The sequence below is a fragment of the Notolepis coatsorum genome, assembly GCF_963971535.1.
Source record: "Notolepis coatsorum genome assembly, chromosome: 4".
NCBI lineage: Eukaryota > Metazoa > Chordata > Actinopteri > Aulopiformes > Paralepididae > Notolepis > Notolepis coatsorum.
The window spans coordinates 140,738,283-140,763,859 of NC_140168.1; the positions used below are offsets into that span (position 1 = coordinate 140,738,283).

General features: G+C 46.3%; 1 protein-coding gene across 1 annotated transcript in view; it reads right to left on the reverse strand.

Moving 5' to 3' along the window:
- The window catches only part of LOC311227364 (active breakpoint cluster region-related protein), a 133,536-nt gene that overhangs the window by 20,050 nt on the left and 87,909 nt on the right, over positions 1-25,577 (reverse strand). The window contains exon 16 of the mRNA XM_084312982.1: positions 1-53. This exon is cut by the window's left edge and continues 114 nt beyond it. Coding sequence (XP_084169108.1) covers positions 1-53 — 53 coding nt within the window. The remainder of the gene's footprint in view (positions 54-25,577) is intronic.

Genomic DNA, 25,577 nt, shown 5'->3' on the forward strand with positions numbered 1-25,577 from the left:
CCCAGAGCTAGTGTCTGCCTTCTCCATCGCTGCTGGAGGCTAGTGGCGTCCAACTGACAAATGAACATATACTTTATATATATTTATACAATGGCATGCAAATTTCTCGATTCTGATTGGCTGAAACAGTCAAGTTACACGTGGGTATTTGTTATAACCAACGCTCTTGGTCCCAGGACCCGCCCACAACCGAATTACTATCAATCCGCCGTGCAAGTTTTTAGAAGTGAAAGCAAGATGGCGGACAGTAAACGCTACCAAAGGATATGTTGATAGGGTCATAAAGACTAAAGAAAAACGATTCTGTCACGGCGAATGTGTTAGTTTCTTACACAATGTTGGATTATGTAATTGTCCGCCTTGTTTCCAACTGGTTAAGCTTGGCGACTCTTTCGAAGTCGCTCTCTTTCGAAGTTGGTTACGCTTAGAGTTTGTCTTTAGAGCAGGGCGATAGACCACCAGCCCTGATTCCAAACTCTAAGCTTAACCAACTTCGAAAGAGAGCGACTTCGAAAGAGTCGCCAAGCTTAACCAGTTGGAAACAAGGCGGACAGTAATAAAATTTGCAATCAATCAATTCAATAATCCACGCTCACTTAAAACGTATATATCTATAACCATAGTTATATGAGTGTAGTGACGCTCTGCGTCTACTGGAATACATCCCTGTATCAGTACTAGCACTGAATAAATCTCCACATGCACCTTTACACACCCATCCGCTCCTCTACATAAGCAGGTGTGTGGCCATACTAACAGCTCCTTCCCAAGTCTTTCACCACAAAGGCGAAGACCACAGGGTCCTCAGTGAGTCCGACGCAGAGCGTCACTACACTCATATAACTATGGTTATAGATATAACCGTACGTTATAGGTCGTGTAGCTCCGCTCTGCGTCTACTGGAATACAGGAGCTGAGCAGAGCGGAAGCTCGACAAATGTACCCGCTGAGGCCCCCCACAACCATCAGAACCGGGGAGGACCCGAGCCCCCGGACCCCCCTAGTGGAGGACGGGAGGGAATCGGATCCGACTGTGCGAAGAGGAGTTTAGCAACTCAAACGCACAGGGTGAGTAGACTGTGGGACTTACCTTCCACAGAAGAACCCACGACTACACAAACGCGCAACCCACATGCCACTAGGGAATGAACGGGAAGAAATAAAAACCCTGTTACAACCCCTAATATGACGGGGTCAAGGGCAAAAACCCAACCCGTGGCAAGGCCGTAGCAGCGGAGCGCGAAGGAGGACCCAGCCCCAGGAAGGGACTGGACCCCCCGGAAAAGGGGGCCTGGTGAGGCCAACGACGCCGCGGCATCGAGACCCCACCAGGCGGTCACTAGTGACACCACCCCCCACATCGCCAGCGTATTCGGACAGGGCCCATCCAAGAGCAGGCCCTTCCCCCCTACAGCACGCCGCCCTGAAGCACTCAAGAGGCTACACCCACAGCGGGACCAGGCAGCGCACCGGGGAGACAACCCCCAAAAGAGGTCGATCCCTCAATCCAGGCAACAGGCCACTCGACCTGAGCCTGGAGCACTGCGGACTAGACAGGCGCCAAAGGGGTCTGCTGAAAACAGCACCCCGGCGGAAGGGGCGTATGCTGGTATGCTGTGCACCATGTCGCACTGTCGCAGCCTCCACAAAAAAAACCTTGACTCTCTAGAGGGGCCGAGGCAGAGAAGGCTGACATGATTGGCAGATGTCATGAAAGGTGCGGGGGCACACTCACAGGCAGACGGGGCCAAGCCCGGTCTACCCCGAGAGTTGACTCTGTTACCAACACACCAGGGAACCAACCACCCCCTTGACACCCCCTTAACATGAGGCGGTTGTTCCTATAACCCCCCAAGAAAAAATTCCAAAACAAATTCGGACCCGGGCCCGGCGGACCGGGACGTACACAGGGATGCCAGAGGAGTTCTACAAGAACCACCTCGACAGCCCCCTCCCAGCCCCGCCAAGCAGGAGAAGTGAGGGGCAAAAAAGAATGGAGAAGGACCAGGCTCCGTCAGCACAGCGCAAGGTACAACACAACATGGACCAAGCAACAGTGAGGGATAACACGCAGTAACACAACCACAAACACCTCCATAACGTCAAACCCTGCAACGCCCGGGCCGACCCGGCATTTCCCCCCCGAATAAGCACAAGTCCCTCAGGGTACCAGAACAGCAGATCTGCGCCCCGGCGGACAATGGGTTAACTGACCTGGTCCGGCGCAACCAGAACCAGTCCCGTGCCCTAATCACGCCGCCATCCCCAGTCCCAGGAGGGGGGTAGGTACGCGTGTCGATCCAAAACATTATAGAGGGCGCCACCCAGACGGTCAGAACACAAAGCACCGCGCCCGGTGGCCCACCCCAAGGGCGTGAGACCCCTCTACCAATGCTTTGATCTATTCTGTTAACATCCCCCAGAGATAAACGAGAATTCGTCGAGACAAGCCTAATACACTGGTGCTCGGAAGAGACAAACTCCATCCCAGTTGCCCCATAAAAACGCTGTTTCAATGATGAGCAACCAAGGCGCGCAAGCCCATGTATGGTTCCTATCAGAAGCACCCAGGGCCAGCACTACATACACGTCGAGACCCAAAACATATCAATGGAAATTCTAACAAGAACCCAGATACCGTTCCTCCAAGCCGCCTGGGAGAACGACAAGAAGCCACTTTTTTTACAGAAAAAAATACGGACATGGGTCCCATACGATGCGGCTGAGGAAAAACAACACCCCATCAACCTGCTCCATAAAAGAGGGGACGGGGAACCCCCAGAGAGACTTCCCACGTGAGCAATAAATTGAAAATAATGCAACATTGAGCTATATAACAATTGGACTAGGACTCTCTGAGGAGGAGGCTCTGAAACTCTGAGGAGGCTCCCTCACTGAGAGGGAGGTTCTGAACTCACTGAGGAGGCTCTGAAACTCCCTGAGGAGGAGGCTCTGAAACTCCCTGAGGAGGAGGTTCTGACCCAATATACACACTACTAGTAGGGAGCAGAGCAGAAGAACAAATCGTCTCTACTGCATTGCATCACCTACCAAGCTCAATACACATACAACAGAGCAGAACTTTTTTTTAAGTTCTACTCACCTTGACAATAACAGAGGTCCACAACATGGAGCCTGAAAATAACTCCCGAAAGTCTCACAACCAATAGAAACGCGCCCAGTGACGTACTCTATGGCGGGGGGAATTCCGTGGCCCACCGCCCAATATGGCGTGGGACCAGGAAACTCCCTCCCCCCCCCCCTCCCTACCATGTGACGCGCTGACCCAGCAACGTGACAGGAAGCCCGAAGGACAGGAGGCCCAACCCCCTGACCAATCAGAAAAAGGGGAGGGAGGGTTTATCAGTTCACCCCCTCATGACCCCTCACCCCTGATACGATGCAATGACAAAGCAGAGCCATGACACCAGTCATAGCGTGCTACACGAAGCGCATGTATACCTGTCAAGGTAACAGCTTCACATACTGTAGGCTCATGTGCGAACCTGCCACCTGAATTTTTACACCTTTTCCTAAAGGACCAAGACCAAGAGAGGGCCCTTATTTTTAAGGGCCCTGGTACAAGAACTTACACATGTAACTTCTGTAGGCCAACACCTAACCCAGTTGTGGATCTTAACGACACACAACCCTCCATCACAACAAAAAAGGCACAAGTACACTCTCACTACCGTAAGAGGAACGCCGTTTTTCATAATGAGAGAAGACATAAGTCCTCGATTAAGTACTGGTCACAGGCCTTGCTAAGTCCACATGACAGCGACCAAACAATCTTCAGAAAAAAAAATTGCCTCTCTAAGCAGGAGCACAACCCCAGCAGAAGCTGAGGGGTTACACCGTATCCCCACAAACATAGTGAAACAATATATTGTAAACAAAATCATGTTTGAGGGGAGGGCCCAGGGGAAAACCGGGGGAAAAAACCACCCCTCACCACCAGTGGAGGTTATGCTTCACTAGTAATATACAGAAAGAGTAATATACAGATTTATTTTTTATTATTAACACTTAACCGTAACTCGTCATTGCCCGCCATGCTCATTCTGCCGAAGACGCCGTAACACGTCTTTGATATTAATATTTCAAAAATCTGTGATCGAAATCATATTTCTCCTCCGGGGACCTGAGATATACTGCTGATCTCCACTCAACTTTTTGAATTTTTTTGAATTTCTTTGAATTTTTTTTTATTATAAATGTTTTCCTCTGTGAAAAAAATAATGCCAATGAATAATTTTTTTCTTCAAAAATGTCCAAGTGACCGCTCTGAGCTCTCTGATCTGGCCTGATCCCATAACTGCAGTAATGGCCAGATGTCAATCACTCAGTGCTAAAATAGGTGCACACTGCACAGGTTGGGCTTAAAAATATAATTATAAGAATCGCGATATCGATTCACAGACCTATGCAATCTCATTTCTAAGTTAAGATATGATTTTTCTTTTATTAAAAAAAAAGTTATACTTTTTTATTTGAATTTTTTTTTAAACTTTTTTAATTATTTTATCTGGGTTGAACATGATTTGTGGAACTCCCTCTGGTGTTGTGGTCGTGGTATTCACTGACCTTTGGGAAGTATTTTAACATGCACATGGGTATCAAGGTGGGCAGGGGTGAGGTGGGTTTTAGGAGTAAGGTCAAGCAGTAGTCTGACCAGTTTGTTTTGTGATGTTTGTAATCTTGTTTTTAGTGCCTTTGAGGTGCTTTGGTACCATGAGGTGCAAGCATAGTCGTAGTACCCTTGAATGAGTGCTCCTGTTAGAGTCTTCAAGGTATTCTTGTTTACCAGAGATCAACAGGGATGAGCATGTCACTAATGCAAACTTGTATGGGGGGGTGCTAAAGGTGAGCGATAAAGTGGCAGTCAGGAGAATGAGGCTGGCAGGTCACTGCCAGAGACACCATGAGATGCCAACCAGCAAACTTGTGCTGTGGGAACCAACACACGGGCATCGATCATGAGGACGTCCCACGTTAACCTACGTGGACGTACTCAGGACAGATGCGGGAACAGAAAGCACCAACAAGCTAGCCAGATGCATGGAGGATCGGGATGACTGGAAGCACCGATGGAAGGCCCGTCCGAGGACGACCTAGATAGATAGATAGAGAGGAGATCCGGTACAGGAATCTAGTTCGTTGGTTGACTACATTTTATTACATTGGATCCCATTTTGTCACTGTGAGGGCTGTGTGTGTGTGTGTGGGTCATGAGCAAATAACAGGGACTCTTAAAGTTATCCATAAAAATGGACAACCACTAGACTGCTTACGCAGATATTTTAGGAGAGGAGAAAAATTAAACAACCGAAAACAACCTTTACAGGTGGAAATCTCAAAGTGAGTAATTAAGAAAATAAATCAAGTCCCAAAAAACAGGACTACTCTCAATAAAGAGGTATAGTATAAAAGTAAATAAGCCACAAGGACACCTCCTAATAAAGGAGTTTATATTGGAAAAAGTAAAACAATAAACCTCCACTAAGGGAGTTTATGTGTAGAATCACGTGAGTAGCCTAAAATAAGAATGACTACCATAAAGCTCAATTCTGAATCAGAGATCAGACTACACTTCAATATAATGAGCGTGACCAAAAGGACAGCCAACACTAGGAAAATGAAAAAGCAGTTGACACTGCGATCTCCAAACTTAAATAGACTCCACATGGCCATAGGCACAGCTGCACTGCATCAGGTGCAATCAAGCCCACACACCTGCCGACCCATGAGGCAATTAACCACAGGGAACAGGAATTGACAGATATCCCTCACAGAGAGGTGAAATAAAGCAAAAATAGACAGCTGTCCCTCACAGAGGTGAAATAAGGCAAACACCATGACAGTCACAGGAAAGATTTGCCTCTAGGATGGAACCCAGGTAGGTAATTTCATCTTTCCTTTTAAAATAAGATAAGATATTCCTTTATTGATCCCCTTGGGGAAATTCAGGCATCATAGCAGCATGGGGGAAGGGGGGGGGGGGGTACAGGTAGTGAAAACAACACAAGCAGTGTAAACAAATAGGTCAATATAATTTACTATCTAACTAACTGAAATATATATTCACAGTATTCACAGTGTCACATAAGGTGCAGTATGCATAAGGTAGTGTTATAATTTACTATCTAACTAACTGAAATATACATTATTCATTATTCACAGTATCACAGTATCCACATAAGGTGCAGTATGCATAAGGTAGTGTTATTGTCTTACTTGGGTTCCTATTAGTTCTAGGTCGATTTCTGGCAGCAGTCCCTGCCCACTGTTGTGGAGCCTGATGGCCACTGGTATGAAGGACTGTCCGAGGCGGTTAGTTGAGTGTCGGGGGGGTATGAGTCTGTGGCTTCCTTGTCACCTTCACCTAATATGTTTTGATCTGGTCAGGTGCGCTGTCACCTAATATGTTTTGATCTGATCAGGTGCACTGTCACCTAATATGTTTTGATCTGGTCAGGTGCGCTGTCACCTAATATGTTTTGATCTGATCAGGTGCGCTGTCACCTAATATGTTTTGATCTGGTCAGGTGCGCTGTCACCTAATATGTTTTGATCTGGTCAGGTGAGCTGTCACCTAATATGTTTTGATCTGTGCAGGGTTTCCGTTAGAAAAAATTGTTGCCGGTCTCCATGTCCTGCAAGATTTCAATCTACCGGACAAATGGGATCAATTCCGGTCAGAGTTTATTGAGCTTAAAAACAATTGATAGGCAGGCTATATAAAGAATGACATCCTCAAGGCATGTAGATTTATAATATTTTAACTTAAAACTAGGCTACTTTTGCGTATACAGTCATTATATTCCAAATCAAATAAGTCCAGAGACTCCGTGCTGCTGCTGACTTTAAATCGGCCCGACATTAAATACAGCAGTGTGTTATAATCACATTTTTATGAGCTAACGAATTCCGTTATATTGGACATTTGTATTAATTATATCAAGCGAATAATTTGGCAGAGAGAGACGGCAACATTATCGTGAAATATAAACGTTGCGTGATGACTATTATATCTCCGCCTCCCAGTCCCAACGAAGAACACTCCAATAGTATGCAACTGCAGAGCCGCAGAGCCAGCGGCGCTCTCAGGTCCGGTCTGGGGACCGCTCAGCAGCGCCACCCACCTGTTACGATTCTGGTTCTTGACTACGGTCGGGAACCACCCACCTTCTCTGTCATCTGTCACTTGATTGCTGTCACTTGTTTTTCTCTGTCATTTAGTGCTGTCACTTAGGGGTTGGCTTCTGATTGGCTGTCACAGGGGTGTGTGTGGAATGTTGGTATTTGGTGGCTATGTAACATTCCTTTCTTCTGCTTGTCATTCGTCAGGTCTTCACTATAGGCGTTCGGAGATAACGCAGCCGGTTCCAGTTCTGGACCACCACTAAGCTCCATTATCTATTCTCTCTTTCCCTTACCTTGGCATAGTATCCTAGTATTACTCTTTGTGTTCTTTACTATTAAAGTCGAACCTGTTCAAGAGTATACCTTCTCCGTCTCTGTGATTGCCTACAACAATTGGAACTCACCTACCTCCATCCTGACAGAAGACCTGACCATCAGAGTTCCATGGAGGCAATCATGGAGATGCTCCGGGCACAGAAGAGTGCACAGGAGCGCATGGAGGAAACCAACATCTGGTCAGCGCCGAGTTGGTTCGGCTGGGCGGGATCGTCAGCGCGTCGCAGGAGACGTCGCAGGAGACGGCGCAGTCGGCACTCCTCACAGCTCAGCAGGCACAAGTCGAGGTGGCGGGGGTAAGGACGACGGTGGGAGAGACGGCGGCAGGAGAGGCGGTGTTCAACACCACGTTCAACACCGAGGAGAGTCGGGGAGCTCTTGGGTACCAGGATCGGAACCAGGAGCCACGGCTACCCGCACCAGGCCGCTACGTGGGAGCACCAGAGGGATGCAGGGAGTTCATCACCCAGTGCTCACTCGTGTTCCAGCTGCAGCCACGCTCATTTCCCTCTTCCAGAGCACAAGTCGCATATATTATCACCCTCCTCACCGGTCAAGCGCTCTCCTGGGCTACGGCCGAATTAGAGACCGGGTCGGCTATCTGCGACTGTGTGGACGACTTCACCGGGGAGTTGAGAAGGGTATTCGACACTTCCCGAGTACTCTCGATCTTCGAAGCCGGTGGGCGGCTTCTCGCCTGCCGGCAGGGCCTCCGCACGGTCTCAGAATACGCCATAGAATTTCGGATCGTGGCTCGGGAGGCAGCTTGGCCGGAAATTCCTTGTGTGGTCCTGTTCCTCAAGGGACTCTCCGCACGGATGAGGGACGAGTTCTCCGTGCGTGAGATCCCTGAGCAGCTGGAAACGCTCATCAACACCGCCATACGGATGGACAACCGACATCGGGAGAGAGAGAGGGAGCGTGAAGATACTACCCAGGTACGTGTCCTTTCTCCTCCCGTTGTTGATATCTTCCCGCATTACACGAGTGGGCCACTGGGTGATGAATCCATGCAGCTTGGGGCGCTGTCGCTCTCAGACGACGACGAGCGGCGGCGCTTCATCGAGGAGCGACGCTGCTTCCGGTGCGGCCGCCCCGGTCATCGTTTCGGCAGCTGTCGGGAACAGGCTGGCTCAACTCGGCGCCAGTCGGGAAGAGGAGGTGCTCCGCCGGGCCTCGAGAGGGTGCCAGCAGGTGGGCTCACCCCAGCACTACCATCTGACTCACGTACATTTCTGGAGGTGGCGGTTAACTGTGGGGGTAACGTTAGGGGAACGAAGGCTCTCATTGACTCAGGGGCGGCGGGCAATTTCATTCACTTGGGGTTGGTGAGAGAATGGGGAATCCCGGTAGAAGAGTTGGGGGTTCCCATTCCGGTCTACGCCCTGGGCAGTGGGAGCGTCACACAACGCACTGTTCCTATGCACATCCGGGTGGCGGGTGGGGGGTGGGAGTGGGTTCAATTAATTGTTATTGTCTCCCCCTATTCTGTAATGGTGTTGGGTCATCCCTGGTTGTCTTCATGTGTATGGAATATTAATTGGAGCACGGGCAAGCTCTCAACGGAGGTCGACGTGAAGTCGGTCGTCTGCGAGAGTTTGTCCACTCCCTTGTCTCCCTTCCCCTCTTCTCTTTTTTCTCCTTCTTCTCTCTCCAGGGTGGTGGGGAGCGTCGCAGATTCTGTTCCACCCTCTAATCCCGATTTGATAGGGGTTCCTGAGATCTATTGGGACCTGGCGGACGTTTTTAGCAAGACGCGTGCTAAAGCACTACCGCCTCATAGATCATACGACTGTTGTCTCTCTCACGCCCCGAGACCTTGGCCATGAACACCTACATTGAGGAGGCATTGCTTGCGGGGCACATACGTCCTTCCACATCCCCGGCCGGCGCTGGTTTCTTCTTTGTTGATAAAAAAGATGGGGATCAGCGTCCGTGCATTGATTATAGGGGATTGAATGACGTTTCCATCAAGAACCGATATCCTTTACCTCTCATGGACACGGCCTTTGAGTGCTTACAGGGGGCACAGGTATTTTCTAAACTTGACTTACGTAATGCACAGTGTTGTGCTAGTTACTGAAAAATAGTAACTCAGTTACTTTACTAGTTACTCATTTCAAAAGTAACTCCGTTACGTTACTAGTTACTTACACCCAAAAGTTATGCGTTACTGTGAAAAGTAACTATTTAGTTACTTGAAGAAGAAAAAAATTGCTCACATGCAGATACCGGTATGTCTCCCTTTCAGTGTCAGTATGGTTTTCAACCTCCTTTGTTTCCCGAGCAGGAGCAGGAGGCGGAGGTGCCCTCGGCCCAGGCACATGTCGCTTGCTGCCGCAGGACGTGGAAGCGGGTCCGGGCGGCGCTGCAGAAGGTTTCGGTTAGTACCCAGCGGCAGGCTAACCGCAAGCGTCGTCCGGCTCCAGTTTACCGTCCTGGGCAGCGGGTTTGGCTTTCCACCCGGGATCTCCCTCTCCGGGTGGAATCTAGGAAGCTGGCTCCTCGCTTTATAGGGCCCTTTAAAGTGGTACGTCGGGTGAATCCTGTGGCTTACAGGCTACGGCTTCCGAGCTCTATGAGGGTTCATCCGACGTTTCATGTGTCCCTGTTGAAGCCGTTCCTCTCATCGCCCTTGGCCCCGCCACTGCCTACGGTTCCTCCGCCTCGGTTTATGGGTGGTCAGCCCATTTACACGGTGCGGAGGATACTGGGTTGTAGGCGGAGGGGTAGGGGGTTTCAGTTCTTGGTGGATTGGAAGGGGTACGGGATAGAAGAGCGTTCTTGGGTGCCTCAAAGGGATATTTTAGATCCCAGTCTGATCGTTGATTTCCGGCGGCTGAATCCCGAGGCCCCCAGGTGAACGTCTGGTGCCGTTCGTCGGGGGAGGGTACTGTTACGATTCTGGTTCTTGACTACGTTCGGGAACCACCCACCTTCTCTGTCATCTGTCACTTGATTGCTGTCACTTGTTTTCCCCTGTCATTTAGTGCTGTCACTTAGGGGTTGGCTTCTGATTGGCTGTCACGGGTGTGTGTGTGTGGAATGTTGGTATTTGGTGGCTATGTAACATTCCTTTCTTCTGCTTGTCATTCATCAGGTCTTCACTATAGGCGTTCGGAGATAACGCGGCCGGTTCCAGTTCTGGACCACCACTAAGCTCCATTATCTATTCTCTCTTTCCCTTGCCTTGGCATAGTATCCTAGTATTACTCTTTGTGTTCTTTACTATTAAAGTCGAACCTGTTCAAGAGTATACCTTCTCTGTCTCTGTGATTGCCTACAACAATTGGAACTCACCTACCTCCATCCTGACACCCACCCAACAGCTGAATTGCCAATGGCTGAATTGGAGTATTGCACTGTGCGTGCACAACTGTCAGCTCTGCAGCTCTGCAGTTGCATGCTTCTCGCAAATCTAGCTCCCGCTGCCAAACCAAATGAATCTCATCATCGCTTCACCAATAGTCGTTATCAGAACACTACACACATATCATAATAGAACACACATCGTTGTCATTATTAGACCTGCTTGGTGAAGCAACAATGAAACAAATGTAACTATTTTAATACAATTCAAATTGTGCTTAGAGGGAATTATTTTCACGGACATTATGACCGGAGAGATTTAAATATGTCGGACTTCAACAGATTTTGCCGGTCAAAAACCGGTAATTACCGGACAACGGAAACCCTGGATCTGTGTCTGGTTAGGTGTGCCGTCACGCGTCACCTAATATGTTTTTTCCGTCACGCGTCACCTAATATGTTTTCATCTGTCTGGTCAGGTGTGCCGTCACCAAATATGTAATTTCTTTTCATCTGTGTCTGGTCAGGTGCGCCGTCACCGAATATGTAATTTTTTGCATCTGTGTCTGGTCAGGTGCGCCGTCACCTAATGTTAATATGTTTTCATCTGTGTCCACTGACCACTGACAGACACAGTGGGGGATGTTTTAAAAATACAATATAATAATTTGTGCTTCACCAAAAAATTTGGTCAGCAGCCGCCACTGCTCACCACCTTACCCCTGATACGACTTGTTTGAACAGGTACAGCCCTGATTATATGTGAACTTGCCACCTGTTTATTGTCATCACAAGCTGAGAGAGGGACTCATCCCTCGATCACATGCCACTATGCATAGCTTTGCAGGGTTTTTAACCCAGCCAGTTGTGAGCTCAGCTACGTTGACTAACGTTACATGAACACACACAACCTCTCATCATACAACAAAACCAGTTCATTTTTACTCACGTAAAAAACAACGCCGTTTTCTAGGTAGAAAGCTATACCAGCAATCAAGACAATTCACACACAACACATGTCGCATCCCCAAATGTAGTGAAGCAACTTATACAACGGCATGCAAATTTCTCGATTCTGATTGGCTGAAACAGTCAACTTACACATGGGTATTTTTCATAACCCAACGCTCTTGGTCCCAGGACCCGCCCACAACCGCTTTACTATCAATGCGCCGTTCGTGGTTTTAGGAATGAAAGCAAGATGGCGGACAAGCCGGACAGGAAACATTACGAAAGGATAATGGTGATAGGGTCATAAAGACTAAATGAAAAACTATTCTGTCACGGCGAATGTCTTAGTTGCTTAAACAATGTTGGATGATGTAATTGATGGGTCATGAGTCATTGTGGAACAAAATAAAAATTGCGCAAATTGATTGATTGATTAATTGCAAACTTAAAAAGAAAATGTTTTTACCTACTTTCTATATTAGCAGCTGGGAGGTGCGCTGTTTTAAGTGAGCGTGGACTATTGAATTGATTGATTGATTGCTAATTTTATTACTGTCCGCCTTGTTTACAACTGGTTATGTTTAGGCCCTCTTTCGAAGTTGGATAAGGTTAGAGTTTGTCTTTAGAGCAGGGCGATAGACCACCAGCCCTGATTCCAAACTCTAACCTTAACCAACTTCGAAAGAGGGCCTAAACTTAACCAGTTGGAAACAGCTAATTTTATTACTGTCCGCCTTGTTTACAACTGGTTAAGGTTAGGCCCTCTTTCGAAGTTGGTTAAGGTTAGAGTTTGTCTTTAGAGCAGGGCGATAGACCACCAGCCCTGATTCCAAACTCTAACCTTAACCAACTTCGAAAGAGGGCCTAAACTTAACCAGTTGGAAACAGCTAATTTTATTACTGTCCGCCTTGTTTACAACTGGTTACGTTTAGGCCCTCTTTCGAAGTTGGTTAAGGTTAGAGTTTGTCTTTAGAGCAGGGCGATAGACCACCAGCCCTGATTCCAAACTCTAACCTTAACGTAAGGTTATGTATATAACCAAGTTCTATGAATTATGGCGACGCTCAGCATCAGTTGCATAATATCTCGCTTCAGTGGATATGCACTGAATAAATTTCAAAATGTACCTTTACATACCAACATCCGTCTGACCACACCCCCATCTGCTGCCTACATAAGCAGGGGTGGGGCCACACACTCATCTCCTTCCCAACAAATTTCACCACAATGAAAGATCAAGGGCCGCAGCGGCGTCCTGATGCTGAGCGTCGCCATAATTCATAGAACTTGGTTATATACATAACCTTACGTTCTATTTCATTATGGCTTTCGCTCAGCATCAGTTGCATAACAGGAGCTGAGCGGGAGCCATAGCTCGACAAATGTACCCCGCTGAGGCCCCCCACAACCATCAGACCGGGGAGGACCGAGCCCTTCCGACCCTCCCTAATGGAGGATACCCCCCCTATTGGAGGCTTACGGGAGGGAGACGGATCCGACCGTGCGAAGAGGAACTCAAGCAACTCAACGCACAGGGTGAGCAGACCGTGGCTTGACCCCACGACTACACACACGCACAACCCGCATGCCACCAGGGAACGAACAGAAGGAACAAACCTCGTTACTGCCCCCAAAATCACGGGGTCAAGAGCAAACCCAACGCCGTGGCAAGGCTGTAGCAGCGGAGCGCGAAGGAAGACCCAGACCCACTGAAGGGACTGGATCCCCTGGAAAAAAGGGGGCCCGGAGAGGTCAATGACGCCAGGCATCAAGACCCCACCAGGTGGTCACTTAGTGACACCGCCCCCCATATCGCCAGCGTATTCGGATAAGGCCCCTCCAAGAGCGGGCCCTTTCCCCCCAATAGCACACCGCCTGGCACACTGACCCTGCAGAACAGGCAGTCAGCATGGCCGTAAGCACTCAAAAAAGGTTAACCAACGGAAGCAGGCAGCGCACCGGGGAAACCAGGCAGCAGGCTGTAACCTGAGCCTGGAGCACTGCGGACGAGACAGGCGCCAAAGGAGTCAGCTGAAAACAGTCCCCCCGGTGGAAGGGGCGTATGCTGGCGTTGTTGATCACCCTGACAAAGCCTCCATTAAAAAAAAACCACCCAGAGGGGTCGAGGCAGAGAAGGCTGACATGATTGGCAGACGTCATGAACGTGCAGGGGCACACTCAACCGGGTAACCCGGGAGTTGACTCTGCTCCAACACACCAGGGAATCAACCACCCTCTTGGTACCACATGCGGTGGTTGTTCCTATAACCCCTCAAGAAAAAACTCCAAAACACACCTGCGGGTATACACTGGCTATACCGCAGTACAAGTGTTTCAGTTTTCAAAAAAGGGTTATTCCAGGCCTACGGGTCAACGAAACATTACTTCGGACCGGGCCCGGCGGCTCGGGAAGCACACAGGGTTACCAGAGGAGGTCCAAAAGACCACCCCAACAGCCCCCTCTTCGCCACGCGTGAGAGAGGAGCGAAAAGAATGGAGAACCAGCCCTAAGCTCACCGCACTTGGTATTCTCAGGCGGTCTCCCAACCAAGTACTAACCAGGACCGAACCTGCTTAGCTTCCGAGATCGGACGAGATCGGGCGTGTACAGTTTGGTATGGCCGTAAGCCATTACGATAGTGCAGAGTACAACATGTACCCAACAAAGGGTCTCCATAACGCCTAACCCTGTGACACCCGGGCCGACCCGGCATTTTTCCCCCCGAAAAAAGCACAAGTCCCTCAGGGTACCAGAACAGCAGATCTGCATCCCCGGCGGACAACGGGTTAACTGACCTGGACCAGCGCGACCAGACCAGTCCCGTGCCCTAACCACGCCGACATGCCCACTCCAGAAGAGGGGGTAGGTATGCGTGTCAATCTAAAACATGAAAAGAGGGCGCCACCCAGACGGTCCCATTTGGACTGCGCTCAGTGGCCCACCCCAAGGGCGTGAGACCCCTCTACCTATGTTCTGATCTATTCCGTTAACATCCCCCAGATATGAACGAGAATTCATCGAGACAACCTAGTAAACTGGCGCTCGGAAGAGACAAAACTCCATCCCAGTTGCCCTATAAAAACGCTGTTTTAATAACAAGCAACCAAGGCGCACCAGCCTCATGCGTGATTCCCATCAGAAACACCCAGAGCCAGCACTTACATACGTGTCAAGACCCAAACACATCAATGGATAGTCTAGCAAGACACCAAACATTGTTCCTCCAAGTCGCCTGGGAGAACAACAAGGAGCCGTCGTGCTTCATGTTCCTTCCTCTTTTTATTCAAAAAAGAAAGAAACACAGACTGACATGAATCCCACGTGACGCAGCTGAGGGTATTTTTTTTTTACATTTTTACATCCCACCACCCTCGCCACAGGGAGGAGACGGAAATCCCCAGAGAGACTTCCCACGCGAGCTGTATAGATTGAAAAGAATATATTGCAACATTGAGCTACGTAACACTTGGTTTAGGGCTCTCCGAGGAGGAGGCACTGAACCAATACACACTCAACAATCGAATTGAATCGAATACACACACAATAGAGCAGAACTCCTTTTTGAAGTTCTACTCACCTTGACAATCTGAGGAGGAGGCTCTGAAACTCTGAGGAGGCTCCCTCACAGGGAAGGAGAGTCCGAACTCACAGAAGGCACTTCTCCCCGAGGAGGAGCTTCGTGAGGAGGAGCTCTGACAACTCCCTGAAACAGATCCATAACATGGACCTGAACAACCCACGGAAGTCTTACCAACAGAGACTCAGTGACGTACTCTATGGCGGGGGAATTTCCGTGGTGCACACGCCCAATCTTCCAGGGCGTGGGACCAGGAAACTCCCCCCCCCCCCCTCTTACCCTGTAACGTGCCGCACAGCAACGTGACAGGAACCTTGAAGGACAGGAGGTTTTAACCCCTGACCAATCAGAAAAGGGGAGGAAAGGATTACCAGTTCACCCCTTTACGACCCCACACCCATGATACGATGTAATGACAAGTAGAGCATGACACAGTCATAGCCTGCTACATGAAGCATCGAACAGCCTCACATAGCTCATGTGCTAACCTGCTATCTGATTTTTACTAAGGAAAAAAACACAGAACAGAGAGGGCCCCCTTTAAGAGCCCCGGTACCAGACTTACATATGTGCTTCTGTGGGCCAAACCTAACCCAGTTGTAGATCACAAGACACACACAACCCTTCATCACAACAAAAAATGGCAAAGTACACTCTTGCTACAGAGGAACGCCGTTTTTCATAACGAGAGAATACAGAATCCTCGATTACGTATTGGCCACAGGCCTTGCTAAGCACACATGATAAGTGACCAAACAATCTTTTCTTTAGGAAAAAATAGTTTCTCAAGCGGAAAGCACAACCCCAGCAATTAAGCTGAGGGTTACATCGTATCCCCACAAACACAGTGACACAATATATTGTAAACAACATGTCTGAGAGGAGGGGGGGGGAAGCCCCAGGGAAACCGGGGGGATTACCCCTCCTTCCTTACCCTTGATACGACCAAGTTGAACAGGTAACCCTGTTAATATGTGAACACACTGTTCATTGTCATTATAGGCTGAGAAAATAATTCATTCCTCAATCACATGTCACTAATGTGTGACATTGTATCGACCACCAAGGTACTCGCCACTCTTCATACAGGAATTTTCAGAACTCATATCGATCTGCATTACCAGGTATGATAGAATCATTCTTAATGGAGATCTAAACATTCATATCAACAAAAAGGATGACCCCAGGGGTTGTGAGTTTCTGAACCTACTGGACAGTTTTGGACTGATGCAACATGTTCACGAGGCCATCCACCAACATGGCAACACTCTGGACCTACTAATAACAACAGGGCTAAACATTGAGAATATATCAGTAAAACAAATTCCAATTTCTGACCATTATTGTGTGTTCTATGGTACAAGCCTAATATTACATAAGACCAGAAGCGAATTCCTAGTTCACAGAAGGCTTCTGGACGCTAGAGCTGAAGCAAAATTCTCTAGTATGATGAAATCATATGACCAATGCAGTGAATCCTCCTTAAATCAGCAAGTGCAAAACTTCCACAGCACCTTGTCAACTGTGTTAGATACTGTTGCCCCTCTAAAGGTTAAAAAGGTAAAAACTGATAGAATCTCTCCATGGCTAAATAAAACCAATGTTAAAGATAACATGAGAAAATGTAGGATAGCCGAGCGAAAATGGAGGAAACTCAAACTCACAGCTCACTTTAATTTATACAAAGACGCCATGGGCGCATACAATAAGGCAATACAACTTGCGAGAAAGGAATATTTTTCCAAAATGATCTCAGAAAATATGGGTAACTCCAGGGTACTTTTTTCCACCATTGACCGGCTGATTAACATACCATCCCCCCATATACCGCAGCAATCAGCCACAAAATGTGAAGAGTTCGCAGTTTTCTTTAATGAAAAAATATCATTGATTAGAGCAAGCATTACCGCTGATATAGATCTGGCTATGAGTGAAACCCCACCTGAGATAACTATGGGGGAATTCACATGTATTACATTACCTGACCTCTGTAAGATTGTCTCTGAGTGTAATTCCGCCACCTCCTGCCTCGATCCTATACCAACAGCATTTCTCAAGCGGGTGTTTGATAGTGTCTCAAATCATGTCCTTGAAATCATAAATATGTCTCTTCAAACAGGCACTTTTCCAGATGCATTTAAAACGGCTGTAGTAAAACCACTACTAAAGAAAACAAACTTAGATGTAAACGAACTAAAAAGCTATAGGCCAATATCGAACCTTCCATTTATCAGTAAGATATTAGAAAAGATAGTCTCAGTACAAATAAACTCCTTTCTCAAAGATAATAACATCATGGAGGAACTACAATCAGGTTTCAGAACAAATCACAGCACTGAAACTGCCCTTACCAAAATAGTTAGCGACCTCAGGCTAAACTCCGATGCTGGCAAAGTCTCAATTCTTGTCCTATTGGACCTTAGTGCAGCGTTCGATACGATTGACCATAATATCTTGATCAGTCGTCTAGAAAGACTGGTTGGCTTTTCCGATCATGTACTAAATTGGCTCATAACATACATTAAGGGGAGAAGGTTCTATGTTAAGCTTGGAGACAATGTATCCGAGGAACATGACAGCAATTTTGGAGTCGCACAAGGAAGCTGCCTTGGTCCATTACTCTTCTCACTATATATGCTGCCCCTCGGGGACATCATTCGAGACCACAATGTATGCTTCCATAGTTATGCTGATGATACACAACTATATATCTCCGCAGAACCAAATAACACTACAGCCATACAGTCCATTACAAATTGTCTGTTAGCAATAAACAAGTGGATGAACAATAACTTCCTAAAATTAAACGAAAGCAAGACCGAAATCTTATTGATCGGCCCAAAAGCGAAAAGGGAAGTGCTTTGTAAAAACCTGGGGAGTCTGTCATCCTATGTAAAGACTGAGGTTACAAGCCTAGGTGTCATCTTGGACTCAGACCTGACCTTTAAGTCTCATATAAATAAGGCCATGAAAACGTCATTCTTCCACCTAAGAAACATAGCGAAAGTAAGACCTTTCGTAAATAAAAAGGATGCAGAGAAACTTATTCATGCTTTTGTATCAAGTCGGCTTGACTATTGTAATGCACTGTTCACTGGTCTTCCCAAAGCAACCATTGGGAAGCTTCAACTTATCCAAAACTCTGCAGCTCGATTACTAACTCATACAAGGAGAAGAGAACATATCACTCCAGTCCTGGCCACTTTGCACTGGCTTCCAATAACTCATAGAATTGATTTTAAGGTCCTTTTCCTAACATATAAAGCTCTTAATGAGCAAGGCCCAAAATACATAGCAAATTCCCTAGTTAGTTATCTGCCCTCAAGAACGCTACGGTCATCCACTACAGGTTTACTAGACATGCCCAGAAACCAAAAAAGGATAGGAAGTATGGCTTTTGCCAACTATGCCCCAAAACTATGGAACACACTACCAACACACATCAGAAACGCCAGCTCTATACACATTTTTAAAGGAAAATTAAAAACGTACCTATACAGTCTAGCTTACAAATAGTTATGGCTTGGAAAAACCTGATGGATCCATGAGGCTAGGATAAGCCTTGTGGATCCAACTTTTTAGATGAAGGAACGGGTACATAGGAGACACGCCTCCAGTTTTTCAAACGTTTTTGACACGCCTCAGCTTCTGAGCTGAAGGCGTGTTTTTGCGGACCTCCCAAACTTTCAAACTTTTTAGATGAAGGAATGGGTACAATAGGAGACACGCCTCCAGTTTTTCAAAAGTTTTTGACACGCCTCAGCTTCTGAGCTGAAGGCGTGTTTTTGCGGACCTCCCAAACTTTCAAACTTTTTAGATGAAGTTTACAATAGGAGACATGCCTCCAGTTTTTCAAACGTTTTTGACACGCCTCAGCTTCTGAGCTGAAGGCGTGTTTTTGCGGACCTCCCAAACTTTCAAACTTTAGACTGTTTTCTTATACGTTTTTCTTTCTTTCTACCACAATACACGGCCACTGATGGATCCATGGGACTTGGTAAAGCACTATGGACCCAACTATGACCACTGATAAAAACGTAACTACACTAGCGTTATAAGAGCTAAACATTGCTACCTACAATACAAGTGCATTGGTTTAGTGCACTTCCGGTTGCCACTGAGCGGAAATGTTTGTGCGGACCTGTTCTCCCAAACTGGTAAGCAAATGACTGTTTTTACGTTATTTTCATTTTTACGTTACTATTATTATTATTATTATTTTTTTTAAACATTGATCTTAACTGATCACTATGACTTTATTGCTTTTATCGTTATATATGCCTATAATTGTGTACAGCACTTTGAGCTACATGACATGTATGAAAGGTGCTTTATAAATACTTACTTACTTACTTACTTACTTACTAAGCATAGCTTCATAGGTTAATTAACCCCCTTAGTTGTGAGTTCACGTTACATGAACACACATGTTCTCATCACAACTAACCAGATCATTTTTACACATGTAAACAACAACCTGATTTCTATGGAGAGAGAAGCTATACCAGTGACAAGACAATTCACACACAACACGCGTCGTATCCTCAATGTATTGCAGCAACACACGTTTTGGAAAACATCGTTATTACAAAACATTTAGAAGGGAAGGAAAGAAGAAGTGTTTAAAGTCCGGTCGGGACTCCTACCCTGAGCGCAAGCCAAGAGAACTGCAATCTGGTTAACGGGACACCGAAGTTGAACACAGCATCTCCTGTGTTGGCGACGAGGGTAACGTCGCTGCGCCACCCAGCCGCTACGTTTCTCCATGTTGACGCAGTCCTCGATGGTAGGGCTCCCGGTGTAGGTTCGACTAACATCCTCTGTCAAAGATGACGTCGTAGTCAGTGTTTAAGGTATGTTATAGTCATAACAACGTTCAACAGTGTAGCATCAAGCTAACAGCCGCTCTCGACTGATAGCAACAAGCTAACGTTTCCTAGCCTAGTGACACAACGGGCTAGTGCCGCAGCTAACAGCTGACTGGCTAACAGGTAGGCCACAACTAGCACGCAAGCTAAGCAGCTATCACCTGAACTGTACACAACGACATAACAAGCCACACTTCAGACAGGCCGCCGTCTGAAACCCTCCTCATCCTTTAAGAGAGAAGAGAAAAAGAAATGTCAACACAGTTTACAACAGTGATTTTACCAGACATACGGCGGAGCCGGCACAAGTCCCATCTGGGCTGCAACCGACTTGAACATGGATCTTCCGATAACGAACATCCATGCCCACATTTCCTCGTTAGGGTGTACAGTACTTTCACTTTTATGTGAAAGATGGGGCCTGCACGGGACAGAGAAGCATCCGCTTGTCCAGAGAATCCTGGGTTCACCAGGTCCTGGATGCGGCCCACTAGTTGACCATCATGGGCTTCAGACCAAGATCCTCTGCCGTCGCCTAAGAGGCCGAACAGAGGACCCTAATCTGGGGCCAGCTTTCGTAAAAATTGTAAGCTAGCCCCCATAGTACTAACAGACAACTGGCGCTCGCAAGCAAAACATTACTCACCCAGGCTCGAAAACCAACCAGTCCCTCACAACAGACTTCCACAGTCCAGCTGCATGGCCGGAGGGCCAAACCCATCCAGCCGCAGCAAAGGAGGACTGCAGTTTGGGGAGTATATCAGCGACGCGAGCCCCTAATACGAAAAAACCGGTGGAGGTTTAGAATGATCATCATCTTCCAGACACTCCAGTGACGAAGACAATATCGCCGTATTTTCTCGAAAATAGTGAGAGAGAAAATAAAGATATAATGTCAACGTATCTCCTTGTTCTTCTGTTTTCCTTTCCTCAGACTAAATATTTTCTCCACGTCAAGTGGGTATATAACAGGCACTTCCTTGTGGATGAAATTTGAGAAGGAGATGAGTGTGTGGCCCCACCCCTGCTTATGTAGGCAGCAGATGGGGGTGTGGTCAGACGGATGTTGGTATGTAAAGGTACATTTTGAAATTGATTCAGTGCATATCCACTGAAGCGAGATATTATGCAACTGATGCTGAGCGAAAGCCATAATGAAATAGAACCAACTTCGAAAGAGGGCCTAAACTTAACCAGTTGGAAACACCTAATTTTATTACTGTCTGCCTTGTTTACAACTGGTTAAGTTTAGGCCCTCTTTCGAAGTTGGTTAAGGTTAGAGTTTGTCTTTAGAGCAGGGTGATAGACCACCAGCCCTGATTCCAAACTCTAACCTTAACCAACTTCGAAAAAGGGCCTAAACTTAACCAGTTGGAAACAAGGCGGACAGTAATAAAATTAGCAATCAATCAATCAATTCAATAACCCACGCTCACTTAAAACAGCGCACCTCCCAGCTGCTTCTATAGAAAGTAGGTTAAAAAAAATTAAAGATTAAAACTATTTTAGGGCAAAGAAACCCCCCCCCCCTATATAGGGCAAAGAAAACATTTGTTTCCCCCTATAGGGCAAAGAAAACCTTTTTAATTTGTTTTACCTACTTTCTATAGAAGCATCTAAGAATGAAGTTCTATAGAAAGTAGGTTAAAAACTAAAGAAAAGTTGGATGTGTTAGTTTACTGGATGTCTAGTTGAAAGACAGTTGGATGTCTTAGTTTGTTGGATGTCTAGCTAGCCCTTGTGGCTTCCTGGTCATGATTTCTACTACTTTTCTACTTTCTTGACTTTGTGTGTGAGCACAGCGGTGTCTGTGTTTATTATTATTTCATGAAATTGGGGCCATATCTTCATTTTACATATATTTTCATTATGTCAAAAGATTATGATTTGAAACACTCTAAAAAAAAAGTTAGTCATATAGAGTACCTCCCATATCCCTAGCGTCACTTTTCATCACATCCACTTCCATGTTAATAAAACCGCAATAAAACCGCCATAAAACCGCAAGTCTAAATATTTTTTTTTTTTATCTCTAATCTCTAATTTTTACATCATATATCAATAAATAAACAGAATAATTACACCAGGCATTCAAAAAAAGCAATACATACCTTTTAGTAATAGATTAGTACTAACCGGTGCTTACTAACGCTTACTAACGGCTATTTCTGACCGCTATTTCTGACCGAAATAGTCAACCTTTCTTTTTTATAATGGCAGATTCTTATTCACAGGAATTTTGTCCATTTTTCACACGCTGTAATATGGTGTCTAAAATGTATAGAAATCTGATGAATATGGATATGAATATGAATTTTTTCAATAAAAACAGACTTGGTATCAAACAAACACAAATATAAGTGGTTAAAATTCGGAAATATTTGTAATTTGTTACAGATATCTTGAGATTGGGCTATTAATGTTAATCATGGGGAATTTTTTTTTTAAATAGTAAACAGTTAAAATTATATGGCTTTAAACATGATGTATCATTTCATCTCTTAAGCCCAGTGAGTGTCAAAATCCTTAGGAAGCCACAAGGGCTAGGTGAAAGACAGTTGGATGTCTTAGTTTGTTGGATGCCTAGTTGAAAGACAGTTGGATGTCTTAGTTTGTTGGATGTCTTAGTTGAGAGACAGTTGGATGTGTTAGTTTGTTGGATGTCCTACTGAGAACAGTTGGATGCACTTCCGAGCTGCTTCCACATGGAGGCAACTTCTCTTTTTTTTGGGGAACTACTACTTTTTCTGGTGAATGGTTTTTTCAATAAATCTTCAATTAATGTGTGTTTATTGTATAGCAATAAGGTTGGATGAATGTGCCAGTTGTATAAAAGCCATTACACCACGCGCAGTCGTGGGTTGTGACAATTAGACCATGCCTAGGGGGGTCTAACGACCCTCGGCATGGTCTAATTGTCACAACCCACTCCTGCGTGTGATGTAATGCTTAAATACGTTTTGGAAAAAACATTGTTATTACAAAACATTCGGAAGGGGAAGGAAGGAAGAGGGGGGAAGTGTCCAATGGACCCTTACCTGCACCAATGAACGCAGGCTGAGAGGACCGCAACAGGCTGGTCTCCACGTCGACGAAGGCCCTCACTGGCGGGACAAAAGAAGCTAAGGTCGGAGCGAGGCTCCGGCGAGACGCCCCCCCTCCAACAGCCGATCATGGTGCAGGGCCGACTACATCTTCTGTCAAAGATGACGTCGTAGTCAGAGTGCTATGGCCTGCTATTCTCACGGCTAATGTTCATCGGTGCAGCACAAGCTAACAGCTAACTCCAGGCTAACTGGTAGCATCAGGCTAACGTTCCCAGCCGAGCGAGCGTACAGAGCTAGCATCGTAGCTAACAGCTAACTGGCTAATAGGTTATTATCAGACACAGCGGTGCCGGCACAAGTCCCTCATGGGCTGCAGCCGACTTGAGCGTGGAGGTATTCTTATAACGAAACACCAAACCCACTTCCCTCGCGCCGGGTAACTTTCATCTTGAAAGGCGGGCCCGTACGGTGACAGAGAGTATCCGTTTGTCCAGAGATCCGGGGGATTGAACCGCAGATTCGGTTACGGTCCCAGGCAACAAAGCTCCCGATGAGGAGCTCATGTAACGTGAGCGTCAAACCAGAACCCTCTCCACGCCGCTAAGAGGCAGCAAAAAAGGGTACCAGCCTGGATCCGGCTTTCGTAAGTCGTGCAGCCATTCCCCCCATAGCAACACAACTGGCGCTTGCATCTCAAAACCATCACCCGCCCGGAGAGGCAGCTAGCCCTCACACAGCCGAGCGCCTCTCAAGCAACGTCCAACTGCAGAGCAGAGGTAATACCTGTCCAACTGCAGGCTGAAGGAATGCCGGCGGGGATTAGGCCAGCAACGCGAGCCCCTAATACGAAAATGCCAGTGGAGGTCAGAATGATCATCATCTTCTAGACACCCCAGTGGCGAAGACATTATCGCTGTATTTCCTCAAAAAAAAAGTGAGAGAGAAAATAAAGATATAATGTCAACGCAGCTCCTTCATCGTAGCTCCTCTTCAATATTTCACTAATCTCAAAGTGGTGTATACAGACACTCGCCGTGGTGAAAACAAGGAAGGAGCTGTTAGTATGGGTGTGTAAAGGTGCATGTGAAGATTTATTCAGTGCTAGTACTGATACAGGGATGTATTCCAGTAGACGCAGAGCGGAGCTACACGACCTATAACAGCGCACCTCCCAGCTGCTTCTATAGAAAGTAGGTTTAAAAAAATATATATATATATTCCCTCCTATAGGGCAAATAAAACTTATTTTTTTTGTTTTACCTACTTTCTATAGAAGCATCTAAAAATGAAGTTCTATAGAAAGTAGGTAAAAAGAAAAAAAAATTGGATGTGTTAGTTTGTTGGATGTCTTATTTGAAAGACAGTTGGATGTGTTAGTTTGTTGGATGTCTTAGTTGAAAGACAGTTGGATGTGTTAGTTTGTTGGATGTCTTAGTTGAGAGACAGTGAGAACAGTTGGATGCACTTCCGAGCTGCTTCCACATGGAGGCAACTTCTCTTATTTTTTTTGGGAAGTACTTTTTCTGCGGATGGTTTTGTCAATAAATAGTCAATTAATGTGTATTTATTGTATAGCAATAAGGTTGGATGACATCGGCCATTGTATAATAAAGCATTACATCATGCGCAGGAGTGGGTTGTGAGAATTAGATCATGCCTAGGGGTGGTTGTTAAGCCCGAGGCGCAGCCGAGGGAGGCATGGTCTAATTCTCACAACCCACGACTGCATGTGGTGTAATGGCTTTTATACAACTGGCGCATTCATCCAACCTTATTGCTATACAATAAACACACATTAATTGAAGATTTATTGAAAAAAACATCCGCAGAAAAAGTAGTTCCCAAAAAAAAAAAGGAGAAGTTGCCTCCATGTGGAAGCAGCTCGGAAGTGCATCCAACTGTTCTCAGTAAGACATCCAACAAACTAAGACATCCAACTGTCTCTCAACTAAGACATCCAACAAACTAAGACATCCAACGGTCTTTCAACTAGGCATCCAACAAACTAAGACATCCAACTGTCTTTCAACTAGACATCCAACAAACTAAGACATCCAACTGTCTTTCAACTAGACATCCAACAAACTAACACATCCAACTTTTCTTTTGTTTTGAACCTGCTTTCTATAGAACTTCATTCGTAGATGCTTCTATAGAAAGTAGGTAAAACAAATTAAAAAAAGTTTTCTTTGCCCTATAAGAGTTTATTTTTTTAAACCTACTTTCTATAGAAGCAGCTGGGAGGTGCGCTGTTTTAAGTGAGCGTGGGTTATTGAATTGATTGATTGATTGATTGCTAATTGTATTACTGTCCGCCTTGTTTCCAACTGGTTAAGTTTAG